Below are 17,450 nucleotides of genomic sequence, written 5' to 3'. Positions count from 1 at the left end.
ATTTTGTGTGTGGTAATAATGTCTCGCCTGTTTCTTCTATCTTCCAGCGAGGTAAAGTTTGACACCTGTAGTCTTTCCTCGAATCTGATACCTCTCAACTCTGGGACTAGTCTGCTGACAAACCTTTTTGTGTGGCATAAACACAAGGTCTTCATTTTGTGTTGAACAAGATAAGGACTCCAAGCTGATGCTCCATATTCCAGAACTGGTCTGACATTAACGATATAAAAGATTCTGAATGACTCTTTGTTCAGATTCCTAAAAGCAGTTTTTATTTTGGCCAACCTTCCGTATGCAGCCGATGCTATTCTTTTGATGTATATTTTATATGTATTCTTCTGATGGCAGGTTGGGTAATATCAGCCACCAAGTTTTTTCTTTGTCCGATTACAATAGGATTTCCTCTCCCGTGTTGATCATATTTAAAATCTTATTATATATCCCCTTTGTTGTGCCCTTTTATCTGGTTATATATGAATGATATCACCCCCCCCCCCTCACTCTGGCCAACCACTTGGGCTGGACGGTAGAAAGGCGGTCTCGTTTCATGCAGGTCGGCGTTCAATCGCCGACCGTTGAGCACCATTCATTTCCCCCGTCCCATCCCAAATCGTTATCCTGACCACTTCCCAGTGCTATATAGTCGTAATGGCTTGGCGCTTTTCCCTGATAATTCCCTCCCCTCCCTCACTTGTTACATATCATAGGAAGTGGCCAGCACAAGACTTCTTCTCATTCTCTTAGTATCCATGGTGAGATCATGTATGGTCCCACAGCCTTAGTCGGGTCCTGCTCCAACAGGTAATTTTTTCCTTCATATCTAGTTATCTCAAAGTCTTTAAGTGTTGCTTGGTTTGGCTCCATCCCCCTTAACTCAGGTACTTCTCCTTGTTCTATTATGAAGGCCTCCTGGAACCTCTGGTTGAACTCTTCACACACTTCTCTATCGTTGTTAGTGAATTGGTCTTCCCTATACTCACTTGCTCGCCCCTTAGCTGTTGTTTTCTTTTTGATGTGGTTATGAAGTAACTTGGGTTGGTTCTTTGCTTTGGCTCCAGTTTCCTTTTAAGCGGCTTTTTTTGCTTCCATTTTTACTCTGAGGTTCTCATTCTCATTCCTGACTCTCTGGTACTCCTTTTTGTTGTTCTCTTGTTCTTGTAGTTTTTCCAAGCCTTCGTGCTTATGCGCCTTGCTTTCTTACGTTTAAGATTAAACAGTGGACTTGCCCTCTGTCTTTCATTGTTCTCCCTCTGGAGAGTGACAAATTTTCCATCTGCCTTCCAGCATTTATCGTTGAAGATGTCCATCGTTTCCTGTGGAGACTTCCTCCCTGAGTTCTATCTCCCATTATTAGGAGCTATTAGGAGGACGGGTTCTTTATCTAAAGTCAAAACCTGTCGTACAAGAAAACGGGAGCGGCTCGCGAAATTGACATACTGTCCCGTTTTCTATTCGAGGGTCCACTGGAAGGTTTGGATAGGTCACTTTAGCATAACAGTTTCCAGACATTGGGAACGCTGGTGAGAACGAGATGAACCTTCACGGTAACCTCATATCCTCGTAACCTCAACCTCGTAACAATGTATTCTGGACAACTAGAGAGGTTGTTATGATTTGTGTGACCAGGTGGACGTCTGTCCTGTGACTACTTACAAGAGGCGTCCACTCCCAAGTAACTGTATGTCGACCTGTATGGTTACTGAAACGTCCAGTGGGAGCTCCAGGAGTGGACCTAAGCAAAATAATAAATATACTTTAACAATCACAAAGATCTTCATGTCATGTCGTTTAAGGTGTAATGATTAAATTATTAAAATAAATCATTAGTCCCCCTGGCATTACTGTAGTCATCTTGGCTTGAACGTTTTTTTTTTTTCAAAAAAATAAATAAATCACAAATCCTTATGACATTTCTAAGGTAATAAATACTTCAAACTTCGTTAGAACAACAATACAATAAGTCATGTCATCAATAACAAATTCTGCAAAGACATTTACTTTAGTTTCTATTAAATACAAAGTATTCCTAAAGCTTTCTGAGAGCGTCGTCGTCCCTATAGTTAACTAAACACACAACCAGACCCTAGCCAGTCCTAAGACACTCTGCCCGTCGCTGACTGACCCGGCCACACACAATCTTCGGCAAGTTATATCGTGCTCTGGGCAATTCATAATTGTATTCGTGAAATAATTTAGTAACCTCTTGCACTGACCAAGTCGTATTTTAGATACTTTAATAACCTCTTGTTCTGTCCATGTCGATCGGACTTGGAGGGACAGAAATTTGTAAAGCAACACAAGTGACACTACGGACATTTTTCTCTTCATATATCAGCAACGCTTGAAAATGCATCTGAAACGAATAAAGTCCCTTGCTTTACTGTAAAAGCTCCTTATGATGGGAATCTGATATTCGTTTTTTATAACTACACCGTTGGAACTCACCTCACCCATTACTCTTACCTATATTGGTGAATAAGCCCTTCACCTTGCTGCCCCTATCCACAGTGAATGCTGGTGTAGCTGTGCCAGTGCATCGGTAACCTGTACGCCCACAAAAGTCTTATATATTGTAAATCACAGCGGAAGATTGTACGACATGAAGATGTCAATTATTCCATCAAAGTAATCGCTGCCCGATCTCCGTCACGAAGAGAATCACACGCACTAATTTAGATTAGTTTCATGCTGCATATTTGAGCCAATTGTCATGAGACAGGAAAATTATTGATGTGAATTTCAAATGAAATGAATATCCAGTGAAAAGAGTACAGTGACCAGAGAAGGAGTTGGCTTTTTAAACAATAATAAAAAGAACACGTTGAATAGAGCACAAACCGCCCCACACCACTGACTGACCAAGGTACAGCTATACTAGATGAACTAACAAACAATAATGGTGGTTGTGGCTCTCACATTTGGACCAGAAACGCTGGCAAACAATGCAGGGAGGTATGGATCTCACAGACGGAGCAGAATCCCTAGCAAACAAGGAAGGAGGCACAATACCTCCCAGACGGAGCAGAAGCACTAACAAGGAAGGGGAGGCATAGTGCCTCATAGGTGCAGCAGAAACACTAACAAACAGGGAAGGGGGGGGGGGAATACAGTACCACACAGACGGAACAAAACACTAACAAACAGGGAAAGGGGGGGAGGCACAGTACCACACAGACGGAGCAAAATACTAACAAACAGGGAAAGGGGGGGGGGGGCACAGTACCTTACAGAACGAGCAGAAGCACTAACAAATAAGGAAGGGGGGTGGGGCACAGTACCTCACAGACGGAGTAGAAGCACTAATAAACAAGGAAAGGGGGGCCAGAGTACCTAACAGATGGAGTAGAAGCACTAATAAACAAGGAAAGGGGGGCCACAGTACCTCACAGACGGAGTAGAAGCACTAACAAACAAGGAAGGGAGGAACCACAGTACCTCACAGACGGAGTAGAAGCACTAATAAACAAGGAAAGGGGGGGGCCACAGTACCTCACAGACGGAGCAGATGCACTAACAAACAAGGAAGGGAGGAACCACAGTACCTCACAGACGTAGGGGTCCTCGTCGGAGCCGTCGCTACACTGTTTTGCGGAGTCACACACAGAGGTGATGGCGATGCACTGACTGTCCCTGTGACACTCAATCTCTGAAGTGGAGCTGCACCTTGCCTCAGTTCCTGCCGGGAGAAAATGATAAGCATCCTTAAAACATCCTCACTACAATGCTTTAAATCATGTATATACTTACCTAGATGATTTGTCGTGTTAACTCCAGCTCTTATGACCCGCTTCCCATACTCCGGTCGATAAGTAAACAGGTTCTAGAACCTTTGGGGGATGTCATGTCTACCTATGAAAATGTGATTGTGAATTTCCTCCTCTAACCCTAAAGCAATACCTTACATCAATGTGCATGTAATTCATTCAAGATCTTCGGTTACTTCCGTATTCATCTTATGTTAAACAGCCTGCCTCTGCCCGGCTTTTATATACTTTCCTAAATATTTTCTGTCGTAATTATAGTAATCGTGTATCTTCACTAATGCCTCTCAGCTCTGGGACATATCTGGTGGCATAACTCTGGGTTTTCAATAGTATCTGACACAAAATGGTCTGTACGCTAATGCCATGAATTTCCTAACTGGTCTTATATGTATGGTTCTTGGCGGGGGAATCCGGTTGAACCCGGGTCTTCCCTATCCCATATCCCAGTCCCTATCTCACTTCTCTTTACTTAACACCCCCCCCCCTACTTACTTGACCCCCATCCAACCCTCTCCTCTCTTACCCTCTCATTTTATCTCTACAAATATCCACTCTGTTGCCAGGATTTTCTTCTTTCTCTGGAAATATATTATACCGAAGCACTAAAATTGATAAATAAGTGTACTTCATAAAAAAATCTCAAGGGTAAAGAGGGTCTAGATGCCGATATTTCATAAAGTGTGGCAGTGAGGCCGACCTCGACTGCCATTAACACGCATACCCTGGGTCTTCATGTGTGAAACCCCTCTCTCACCTCTCTTCCCATCTTCTTTGTTGGTAATGCCTATGAACAGCTACTGGTGATTTGATCCCAGCACACTGATGATTTTTGCTTCACTGTGACTCTGTATTCTATTGCCAAGGTCCTTCATAGTACACCGTAGCACCTTGCACTTCACTCTACCCTGCCTCTGCATTAGCAATACTAGTGTGGGAGACAATAATGATCTGCAGAGACTATGCTGTATTAAGGGGGTACTTTGGGATATTATGAAGAACTAAGAGGTACTTTGATATATTATGAAAAACAAAGGGGTACTTTGGGATATTATGAAGAACTATGTGGAAATTTTGGGATATTATGAAGAACTAAGGGGTACTTTAGAATATATTGAAGAACTAAGGGGTACTTTGGGATATTATGAAGAACTATGTGGTATTTTGGGATATTATCAAGAACTAAGGGGTACTTTGGAATATTATGAAGAACTAAGGGGGTACTTTGGGATATTATGAAGAACAAAGGGGTACATTTGGACATTAAGAAGAACTAAGGGGTACTTTGGGATATTATGAAGAACTAAATTGCACTTTGGGATGTTATTAAGAAATAAGGGGTACTTTAGCATATTATGAAGAACTAAGTTGTACTTTGGGATATTATTAGGAACTAAGGGGAACTTTGGGATATTATGAAGAACTAAGGGGAACTTTGGGATATTATGAAGAACTAAGGGGAACTTTGGGATATTATGAATAACTAAGTTGTACTTTATGATATTATTAGGAACTAAGGGGAACTTTGGGATATTATTAAGAACTAAGGGGTACTTTATGATATTATGAAGAACTAGGAAGTACTTTGAGATATTATGTAGAACTAAGGGATACTTTAGGATATTATGAAGAACTAAGGGACACTTTTGGATATTATGAAGAATTAAGGGGTACTTTGGGATATTATGAACGACTAAGGGGTACTTTGGGATATTATGAAGAACTATGGGATACTTTGGGATACTATGAAAAACTAAGGGGTACTTTGATATATTATGAAGAAGAATAAGGGATATGTCTGGATATTATGACGAACTAAGGGGTACTTGGGGATATTATGAAGACCCAAGGGGGTGCTTTGGGATATTATAAAGAACTAAAGGGTACTTTGGGATAAAATGAAGAACTAAGGGGTACTTTGGGATAAAATGTAGAACTAAGGGGTACTTTGGGACACACTTTCGTGCTCCCAGCAAACGATAAAAAAAACTTTTCCCCTGTACGCGCGGCGTTTCGGGCTCTGTAGCGGCAACACCGAAAAGTGTATACTCTTTTCACTGTCCTGACATTAATTTTTGATGTACCTATTTCATTTTTGTACCAATGTGTTCGCAATAGAATGTTCTAGAAGGACACGTGTATAAAATGTCACCAAAGCATGAGTTAGACCAGCACGAAACAAAGAACTACGTCGATCACTAGCCGTGAGCTCCTAACAGCGACGAAATGTTTCTATTCTTTCAGGTTAGTCAACTCCACACTTGTCCTACAGCGTTAAATTTGGTATCACTGAGATCGCAATAAAATTCCCTACACGGACATATGCAAGTTTGGCCACCAGCTAAGGTCGGCTTCACCTCGACAGCGTTTTGATCAGTGTGGCTTTGGGTGCAGGGAGAGGACATCATCTATAGGGGAGATCGGCCGTAACATCGGCTGAAGTGTTTAAAGATATTACGGTAAAGTGCTTTATTGAGTTTTAAGTGTATTTGTGTATTCCCGATTCCTTGCCTCTAGCATAATTTAGGAACATTAGATAGGAAATGTTACTAAACTGTTCCTAAGGATTAGTTTGGGATAATATAGTGAACTAAGGGGAACTTTAGTACCATATGATTACCTAAAAGGTCCTTTTGGAGAGAATGATAAACTAAGAGGTACTTAAATACACTAGGATCGACTACAGGGTTCTCTGGAGACGTTGATAAATTAGGTGGTATTTTGAGATTGGTGATCTACTAGGCACTTTGGAGTACTATAAATATCTACTAGGTACTTTTGGATACTATAATGAGGTACTTTGGGAAATTATGATGAACTTAAGTGTATTATGGTAGACCATGATAGACTATGATGGACTAAGAGGTACTATGGTAGACTATGATGGACTAGGAGCTACTATGAAACACATTGATGAACTACTAAATTTTTTTATATCCTATTATTAACTTAAATGTATTTGGGATATTATAATGAACTAAAGAATACTTTGGCAAACTTTAATTAACGTAAGGATACTTAGTGATTCTATGATGAGCTACCTGGAACTTTTGGTTAGAAATTCCTGGAAGTACTCTCGACAATAGTGTCCTAACGCAGCCTTCTGCTCATCATTGGCTCAAAATGTACCATGTAACTCAACACAGTTTCGCAATGTAGCACATAGTTATCATGCTATCCCCAAGTACTCCTTAGCTCATCATAGTACCTCAAAGTTCAATTTAACTTACCATAGTCTTTCAAAGTACGCCGTAGTTCATCATGGTATTCAAAACTACCATTTGTTCATCGTAGTATTAAAAAAATCCAGTAATTCATTATAGTATCCCAAAGAACTCCATAATTCATCAGTACCCAAAATAGTTCATCACTGTATCTAAAATTACTATTTTGAGAATCATAGTCAAAGTACGCAGTACGCCATGATAGTATTTCCAAAAACAACCTAGCTAATCATAGTACCCCAAAGTACCTTGGTATTCATCACAGTATCCCAAAGTACATTGTAATTCATCATAATATCTTATAATAATATTGAAGGATATTATTATTAAAGGGTTCTTGGGAATACTATTTTGAATTAAAGGTACTATGAGATATTATTATTAACTACGGGTACTTTGGGAGATAGTATTGAACTATCAGGTACTTTAGGCTACTGTGATGAAATATGGAATACTTTGGTAAACTATGATAAACAAAAATGTATTTTGGGGTAGTATGATCAACGAAGGGATACGATACTGAAATAGGGGTACTTTGGAAAATTACTGTAAACTGAGGGAGGAGTATCCATTTGTGAGATTATGATAAACTAAAGGGTAATTCTGGAGACCAAGATGAACTTGGGGTACTTTAAGATTCTATGGTAAACTGAAGAGTATTATAAGAGATTAAATGAAGTAAGGGATTGTGACCTTATGATGAACTAAAGTATACCTTGGGAGACTGTGATGTAATATGGGGTGATGGGAGACTATGATGAAACATGGAATACTCTAAGATACTTTGATTAAGGACAGAGTACTTTGGGAGACCGAAGAATTAAAGAGTACTTTCGGGTACTATGATGAACTCCTGGGTGCCTGGGAAGACTAAGATGAACTACGGGGTGTTTTCAGATACTATGATGAACAAGGTGGTACTTTTGGATATTAGAATAAATGAAGGGTAATCTGTGAGATTAAATATTTACAACGTACTTTGAGATGATGTGATGAACTAAGGGGTACTTTGAGATGCAGTGATGAACTAAGGGGTACTTTGAGATGCAGTGATGAACTAAGGGGTACTTTGAGATGCAGTGATGAACTAAGGGGTACTTTGTGATATTCTGATATACTATGGAGATCTAAAAGAGACTATGATGAACTCTGAAGTATTCTAGGAGACTATGATGAACAATGGAGCACGTTTTTTTTCTTTACATATACAGGAGTTCTTACATTCTATTACAGCCACTTGCAAATGTAGCATTTCGGGCAAGTCTTTAATCCTAATTTTCACAAATACACATAATCAGCAAGTAGCCCGTAGCAGCTGTCCAACTCCCAAGTACCTATTTACGGCTAGGTGAACACGGGCATCAGGGGGGTTTGCTATTTGTTTCCGCCTCCGCCAGGGATCAAACCCAGACCCTTAAGTCTACGAGCCCCGAGCGCTGTCCACTCAGCCGTCAGGCCCCATGATATTGGTTGAACTACAAGGAATTTCTGAATAAAATGATGAAATACTAATAATAGGATGAATGATTAAACTCGAAGACAAAATGAGAGCATCAAAAAATAGATATAGCAACGAGCTTTACATCAGAGAATATATAAGTAGAATAACATCTCCGGCATATGTGACGCTAATATGATTTGTTCCACCACATACAAGAGACCACCATTAGAGAATGAAACTCTAGTGTTGAGTTGTTGCTAAAACACGTATAAAGCTACAGCTTGACCCTCATGTAAAACTGGGCAAGGATAATGGAAGGTCCCAAGAGCTACAGTTCGACCCTCAGATACAACTGGGCGAGTGCAACAGCAGGGACCAGGAGCTAGATCTCAGCCCTCAGGAACAACTGGGCGAGTAAGAATCAACACATTATGCCTCACATTAACAAATGTAAACAAATTTAAACCAACAATTGATAAAACACTAAAGTCTTACGAGTATATTACCCCATTATAAAACCTTAGGAGTATACTACCCCCCCCCATTACAAAGCCTTAGAAGTACACTACCCCATTACAAATCCTTAATAGTATACTACCACATAAAAAGCTTTAAGAGTATACAACCACATTACAAAGCCTTAAGAGTACACTACCCCATTACAAAGCCTTAAGAGTATACTAACCCATTACAAAGCCTTAATAGTATACTACCCATTACAAAGTCTTAAGAGTTTACTACCCCATTACAAAGCATTAAGAGTATACTACCCCATTATAAAGCCTTAAGAGTATACTACTCCATTACAAAGCCTTAAGAGTATACTACCCCATTACAAAGCATTAAGAGTATACTACCCCATTACAAAGCATTAAGAGTATACTACTTCAATAAACACTGAGAGAAGGGAAACAATGTAGGTAACTTACCTGCCAGGAACATGGCCGTAAGCCCCAGCAGTGAGAGAAGTTCCACGTGAACCATGTCTGCGTCCTCTGCTGCTGTGGGAGGAAAAGGTCAGCACTGCTGCTGTGGGATGTCACTGCTGCTGTGGGAGGAAAAGGTCAGCACTGCTGCTGTGGTGGGCGGCAGAGGTCACTGTTGCTGTGGATGGAAGAGGTCGCTGTATTTTATTATTGCTAAACACTAAATATATGTACAAAATCTTGCACACGCCCTAATAAAATTAATAAAATTGAAAGCTGTCACAAGACAGTATGGTATACGCGCACCTACAACAGAGACAATGTCCCAGCGCGAGGGAACACTTTACACAACAACGCTCAACAGTTCAGTAAAAGGTCGTCCCTCGAACGGTGCTTAATGTGAGGCTCACTTAACTACGTTATGGTGATGGTTATATCTTGAGGTTATCTTGAGATGATTTCGGGGCTTTTTAGTGTCCCCGCGGCCCGGTCCTCGACCAGGCCTCCACCCCCAGGAAGCAGCCCGTGACAGCTGACTAACACCCAGGTACCTATATACTGCTAGGTAACAGGGGCATTCAGGGTGAAAGAAACTTTGCCCATTTGTTTCTGCCTCGTGCGGGAATCGAACCCGCGCCACAGAATCACGAGTCCTGCGCGCTATCCACCAGGCTACGGGTGCCTCGTAGCCTGGATGATGATGAAGCACCAAGATCACTATCATTGGTGGATGATGATGAAGCACCAAGATCACTATCATTGGTGGATGATGATGTAGCACCATGATCACTATTATTGGTGGATGATGATGAAGCACCAAGATCACTATCATTGGTGGATGATGATGAAGCACCAAGATCACTATGATGGGTGGATGGTGATGAAGCACCATGATCATTATGATGGGTGGATAATGATGAAACACCCCAGACAACTATGATGGGTGGATGGTGATGAAGCACCCAGACAACTATGATGGATGGATGGTGACGAAGCACCCAGATAACTATGATGGGTAGATGATAACGAAGCACCAAAACAAAGTGTATTCACCGATCACCCAACAAACCTGGCGTGGGTATTGTCGTCTGGGGCGCTGGGTGCTGATTGTGATGCGGTGCCCTGGCGTGTGTGTGGCGTGGTGCTCCGTCAGCGTGTGTGGCGTGGTGCCCCGTCGGGGTGTGGAGTAGGGCTCTGCTGTGATTACCCCCAACAGCCACGCCCACTCTGCCTCCAAACCCCGCCCTTTCCCATCTTCAATTTCACTGATTGGTTGTAGCTGCCTTCAGCATTAGACTATTATACAACACTTACTCATCCTGTGAACCCTAGCGATAAAGGAATACAGTTATCCTCAAATACATATTTATCGAGGACGTACTTAAATGAGAAAGTGCTAAAAATTGACTTTTTGAAGTTTGTCCCAATTTCAACATAAATTTCAATGATGAACTTACGATTCTTGAACACCGCTCAAATGATTTGTAACTGATTATGTTCGAAAATATTGTCGAAAAGTGTTTTCTCACTTCCTGTGTTCGAAGTGAACGTCTCAAAAATATTTAATATTTCACTCTCGAAGATTTTGAATTAAAATCTGTGCAGGCTTCGTCTTGAGGCAAAAGCAATGCCTTAAGCCAAACTGATATCCTAGCACTTCCTCTCTAAAATCATATAGACCGATGGTTCCGTTCACCACCCTTTTCCCCCCAAACGATGCTGCTGGAACTACAGTTGTCTTAGCAGCTGCAGTTCCTTAATTGCGCTTAACTTCTTAAGGCAAAATTGTATCATGCTTGTGTCTGAATATGTAAATAGATACAATAATTATCACTAGCCATTCCATTTATCATTATTCAATCATGCAAAAAGTCACATATCAGTAGATTATTCAATAAAATTAACAAACTCCCAGATGTAGCTACTTCTCGGTTTTGGCTCAGTTATAAGTATACGTGGAAGTTTGCAACATCTGCGGATGCATATTTTGCCTAATGTAAACTCTGACAAGAAAATATTTCGCACACTACAGCACTGTCCTGGAATACGAATAAATTAAAGAAATTTCAGAACTTCATGAGTTATGAATGCATGATTGATAAATACACTATATATATATATATATATATATATATATATATATATATATATATATATATATATATATATATATATATATATATATATATATATATATATATATATATATATATATGCGAACAAGCCTGAATGGTCCCCAGGACAATATGCAACTGAACAATACTGCTACTATGTTATATATATATATATATATATATATATATATATATATATATATATATATATATATATATATATATATATATATATATATATATATATATATATAGTGTATTTATCAATCATGCATTCATAACTCATCAAGTTCTGAAATTTCTTTCATTGAAATTTCTGAAATTTCAAGTTCTGAAATTTCTTTCATTGAAATTTCAAGTTCTGATGAAAAGGCCCTGCTCAAACTGGACTTTAAGAATGCCTTCAACATGGTAAGAAGAGATGCAGTACTTTGTGCCGTACATCGCCATTTCCGGCCCCTCTACCCGTTCATACTATCGTGCTACAGTGGCGAGTCAAAACTGCTCTTTGGTGAACATGAAATCAGATCATGTGAAGGTGTTCAGCAAGGTGATCCTCTTGCTCCCCTTCTTTTCTGCTTAGTCTTAAAAGAAATCACCGAAAGCTTGTCCAGCGAGTTCAACATCTGGTTTTTGGATGATGGCACTATAGCTGGCACCGTAGACCACCTCTTGTCAGATATCAGGAAAATAAGGGAGCAAGAAGTAAGCCTGGGTCTCGTCCTGAACCCTTCCAAGTGTGAAGTAGTCTCCTCCAACCCAGACATCGTAGCTAGAATAAGGTCTGCCTTGCCTGGAGCCCATGTCATTAGGGCCGAGAACAGCACCCTCCTTGGAGCTCCCCTCGGGTCTAACGCCATTGAGGAGATCCTCGACAAGAAAATCGCAGACCTTAGGAGGATGGAAGACAGAATAGGTGACATCGATGCCCACGATGCTTTTTATCTCCTCACCAAATGCCTATCCCTTCCGAGGCTAACCTACTTTCTGAGGTGCGCCCCATCTTACAACAACCCAAAGCTTGACGAGTATGACCTCCTACTGAAGACCATGCTGGAAAAAGTTGTTAACCTCTCCCTCAACGAATGCCAGTGGAAACAAGCCACTCTTCCTGTCAGGCTCGGTGGCTTGGGTGTCCGCACCGCCACCCAAATTGCTGTCCCAGCCTTCCTGTCTTCCTCCTCAGCATCAGATGACCTGGTTAAGGAAATTCTACCTGACACCCTGAGTGATGTAGCGGGGATACAGGACCCCCACTACACGGAATGCGACACGAAATGGGGTGCCATGACAGACCCAGCACTCAGACCAGCCATGCCGAAAGCCAAGAAACAATCCAGTTGGGACAGCCCCATTGTAGACAAGGAAGCCACAGCTTTGCTGGAGGCACCAACAACCCCCAGTGATCGTGCACGCCTCACAGCTGTGCAGGCTCCCCATGCAGGGGACTTCCTTCTGGCAGTCCCTATGTCTGCGACAGGCACACGTCTTGATCCGCAGGAGCTCCGTATTGCAGTCGCTCTCCGCCTTGCTGCCCCTATCCACACTGTTCACAGGTGTATTTGCGGCGAGGCAGATGCTGACGAATATGGATTGCATGGCCTGCACTGTGGAAAATCGGGTGGTTGGCACACTAAACACGACGAAGTCAACGACATCATTAAAAGAAGCCTTGCCTCTGCTCAGTGTCCAGCGGAGAGAGATCCCCGCAACCTACTGAACCGTGACTCTGTTAGCTTTGCCGGCCGACCAGACGGAATCACACTGCGTCCGTGGAAGGGTGGCAGGCAGTTAGCATGGGACTATACTTGCGTATCCACCCTGGCAACGACATACATCACCCTCTCTGCCGGCACGGCAGGAGTCGCAGCGACACACAGAGAAAAACAAAAGTCAGTCAAGTACAGGCAATTAGATCAAAGGTACAATTTCGTTCCAATAGGGTCTGAGACCCTAGGCCCATGGGGTGAGAGTGCAAGAAGGTTTCTTAAGGATCTTGGTTCCAAGCTCATTGACACCACAAGAGACCCTAGAGCAGCAAGTTTTCTCTTTCAGCGCCTCAGTGTCGCGATCCAGAGGGGAAATGCCCGCTGCATCCTCGGTTCCTGCCCGGCGTCGGAGGAGTTCGAGGAAATCTACAGCCTCTAGGAAGCGAACTTTTTCTTGTGTCCTCTTAATGTTTATTTTTTGTATAAAATCAGATATGTAACTGTATAACCTTGCATAATAAAGTGTACATCATAATAAAAATATATATATATATATATATATATATATATATATATATATATATATATATATATATATATATATATATGTCTGTGTGTGTGTGTGTGTAAGAAAGCTGCATGAACGCGCAAGCCATATATCACTAAGAACTCTTTGACCCGGCCAGGATTCGAACCCATGCCGTCCAGGATCACCCCTAAATTTACACAGTACCGTGACCACCGCACCAATTTGATGAAAAACTGTACGCAAATGGATCCATGAGTGTCGTCGGGGGTTGGTCAGTCTGGGAGCTTAGTTAATAAGCGCCAAGAATGACCAACCCTTATAGACGATCATTGGTGCTGTGGTCACGGTACTGTGTACGTTTAGGGGTGATCCTGGACGACATGGGTTGGAATCCTGGCCGGGTCAAAAAAAAAAAAAAAAAAAAAAAAATATATATATATATATATATATATATATATATATATATATATATATATAAACTAGTAGTTCTCCAAAAAGTAAATTATTTTCCATTCAATTCCTGAAATTATTGAGACTAACCTTTCAACCACCTCCCACAGGATGGATATGGGAGGATGCCCCACCATCCACAGGATGGGTATGGTGTCCACCACCACCCACAGGATGGGTATGGGGTCCACTACCACCACCCAAAGGATGGGTATATACCTGGATGGGGTTCTTGGAACTCTTCTACTGCCGAAGCCCACCACTATCATTACCACTAAAGTCATCAGTATCAATCATTTACGCTCGTTTTACGTTCCATAGTATTCTTGGGCTTCCCAAGACACTATGTCGGTCCTGTCTATTGTGCTGCAGTTGCCATACGAAGTAGCTGGTAACTTACCGCCCTGTGACCTGCTATAATAACTTATCGACTGTGACGTCAGAAACTTACCACCCCTCTGACATGGCAATAATTTACCACATTGTAACTTGTCATGATAACTTAACGAGTTATAACTTGCCACCGTGTGATTTGTCATAATAACGTTCCACCTTTGGACTATTTGCCATAATAACTTACCACCTTGGGACTTGTCACTAAACGCGTGCAACTCAGTTTATTCAACACACCGACGACCTAAGGCACGTCTGGACATTACTAATTTGAGTGTATCTGTATTCTCAAATATTTATTAAACTTATTTTGGGTTCACAACACTATCTTAAATGTTAAAGGTGAGGAAGATATGAATGCAGAAAATGAGTCACAATAACATGGTTGAAGAAATGTTGACCAAAACCACACACCAGATGATGAAGAAACGACGACGTTTCGGTCCGTCCTGGACCATTATAAAGTCGATTGCGACGTTTTAGTGAAACGTCGTCGTCTCTTCATCTTCTTGTGTGTGGTTTGGTCAACAGGTATGTCTGGTCCTAATATTAGGGATTTAGTAAGTATATCTTGCCTAAATATTAGGAATATGGTGGGTTTACCTGGTCTTGATATGATGATCAAGCAAGATATATCACGCATTAATGTGAATACCGAGCTAGGAATATCTATCATATAATATACATTGGTATATAAATTTTACCAATGTATATTATATACATTGGTATATAAATTATACCAATGTAATATAAATTATATAATTTACAAATTATATAAATTTATAATTTAGGTATATCTTGCCTAAAGGGTGTATTCATGGAAATAACCATGATGCGTAGGGAAGCTTGAGCGTAGTGATGCTCACATCATCACAATGTTGTGTCTGCAGCTGTTCTAGCTCACACATGTGCCATGACTAGATGAATTTCAATGTTTTCCAACAACAACCACTCACATTACAGTGTTTGGACTGTTCCAGCTGTGCAAAGCTTCAGGACGACATAAACACGCCTCAACCCTGACTGGTAAAACATTGAGTGTGTGCACCCTTCCTCCCCTAAACCAGGGGAGGAAGGGTGTACATAAACCTCCCCTTCCCCTTAACACCCCCCACCCCCCCACCCCCAAAGCACATTTCTCCCCGTCACCCTTTAACTATTTTCTTTTCTCGTCGCCCCTCTCTCCCCTCCACAAACCAAGAAACATACCCAGCAAGGACTCGTTGATTAGAACAGGCTAAATTATTTTTTTCCGTGTACCACCACCATGGACCTCATACACATCTTGTGGGCTGTAGTGGACAGCATGGGCATGCGCCATGCCCATGCTGTCTGCTGTACTGGACCCCATACCCGTCCCGTGGGTTGTAGTGGATCACATACCCATCCTATAGGTTGTAGTGGAAAAGGGTTACAGAGGCATATAGTGGGCTCAGGAACTGAATCCCAAAATGTTATTTATCTAAGCAAATAAAAATTTTGGGGAGCTAATTAAATCATTTACTACATTTGTCAATATTTTTTTCTAGCACAGGTAGTACAAGAAATAGCTCACAATAGTCTGAGCTGAGCAATTTCCACCTGTTGTGAGCTAGTTACACATGTGCTGACCATGCACCAAGGGGGAACACACATCAGTGGTCGGCAGCTGAGAAAATTTGTAATGTGCAAACATTCCTACAACAAACACATTGCTTATACATTTGTAATAAGTTATCTCCGAATTCTGAGATTTTTCCACATTCAATTACTTAAGAGTCCTGGGAAATGCAAGTAGTTCTACTGACAGAGTTTACATTTGGTCAGATCTACTTCAGCAGGTGGTGAAAAGTACCAGAGGTACTTGTGCCGAGACTAACACTAGTAGTAGTAGTAGCATCTTGAATTCTGATGACATTATTGGATGATCTATAGATATGTGGCTCTTCCTGCATAATAGTCTGATGATGGCTGGGATAACTAGTGTGAATTTCACTTTGTCTCAGACCAACAAGATTTTGTTACAGTTCTCGGTATATTACTTCCCTCATGTTGTTAAAAAAAAATCAAAGAAGGTAATCAACTTCCACTTCAAGAACACATGCTTTGGCTAACTCATCAATTCTATCATACAATGCGTCACCCCGTGAGTGTTGGTGGACCCCATTCCCATCCTGTGAGTGGTGGTGGACCCCATTCCCATCCTGTGAGTGGTGGTGAACTTCATTCCTATCCTGTGAGTGGTGGTGGACCCCATTCCCATCCTGTGAGTGGTGGTGGACCCCATCCCCATCCTGTGAGTGGTGGTGGACCCCATTCCCATCCTGTGAGTGGTGGTGAACTTCATTCCTATCCTGTGAGTGGTGGTGGACCCCATTCCCATCCTGTGAGTGGTGGAGGACCCCATTCCCATCCTGTGAGTGGTGGTGGACCCCATTCCCATCCTGTGAGTGGTGGTGAACTTCATTCCTATCCTGTGAGTGGTGGTGGACCCCATTCCCATCCTGTGAGTGGTGGTGGACCCCATTCCCATCCTGTGAGTGGTGGTGAACTTCATTCCTATCCTATGAGTGGTGGTGGACCCCATTCCCATCCTGTGAGTGGTGGTTGACCCCATTCCCATCCTGTGAGTGGTGGTGGACCCCATTCCCATCCTGTGAGTGGTGGTGAACTTCATTCCTATCCTGTGAGTGGTGGTGGACCCCATTCCCATCCTGTGAGTGGTGGTGGACCCCATTCCCATCCTGTGAGTGGTGGAGGACCCCATTCCCATCCTGTGAGTGCTGGTGGACCCCATTCCCATCCTGTGAGTGGTGGTGAACTTCATTCCCATCCTGTGGGTGGTGATGGACCCCTTATCCATCCTATGGGTGGTAGTGGACCCCATTTGGTGTTTCACCTGGCCTCCGCCTGGTGGTCGTCCT

General features: G+C 41.9%; 1 protein-coding gene across 1 annotated transcript in view; it reads right to left on the bottom strand.

The window, feature by feature from the left end:
- Positions 1 to 10,529, bottom strand: part of LOC138352649 (very low-density lipoprotein receptor-like) — a 12,781-nt gene extending 2,252 nt beyond the window's left edge. Inside the window, exons 1-3 of the mRNA XM_069305222.1 lie at positions 10,422 to 10,529; positions 9,356 to 9,530; positions 3,543 to 3,676 (exon numbers count right to left, since the gene is read on the bottom strand). Of these exons, the coding sequence (XP_069161323.1) occupies positions 3,543 to 3,676; positions 9,356 to 9,410 (189 nt within the window). The 5' untranslated portion in view covers positions 9,411 to 9,530; positions 10,422 to 10,529. The remainder of the gene's footprint in view (positions 1 to 3,542; positions 3,677 to 9,355; positions 9,531 to 10,421) is intronic.
- Positions 10,530 to 17,450: the final 6,921 nt, after the last annotated feature.

This window comes from Procambarus clarkii, chromosome 54 (genome assembly GCF_040958095.1).
Source record: "Procambarus clarkii isolate CNS0578487 chromosome 54, FALCON_Pclarkii_2.0, whole genome shotgun sequence".
Lineage (NCBI taxonomy): Eukaryota > Metazoa > Arthropoda > Malacostraca > Decapoda > Cambaridae > Procambarus > Procambarus clarkii.
Note: the sequence above shows the minus strand (reverse complement) of the source record. Positions and strands in the feature narration are given on the sequence as shown.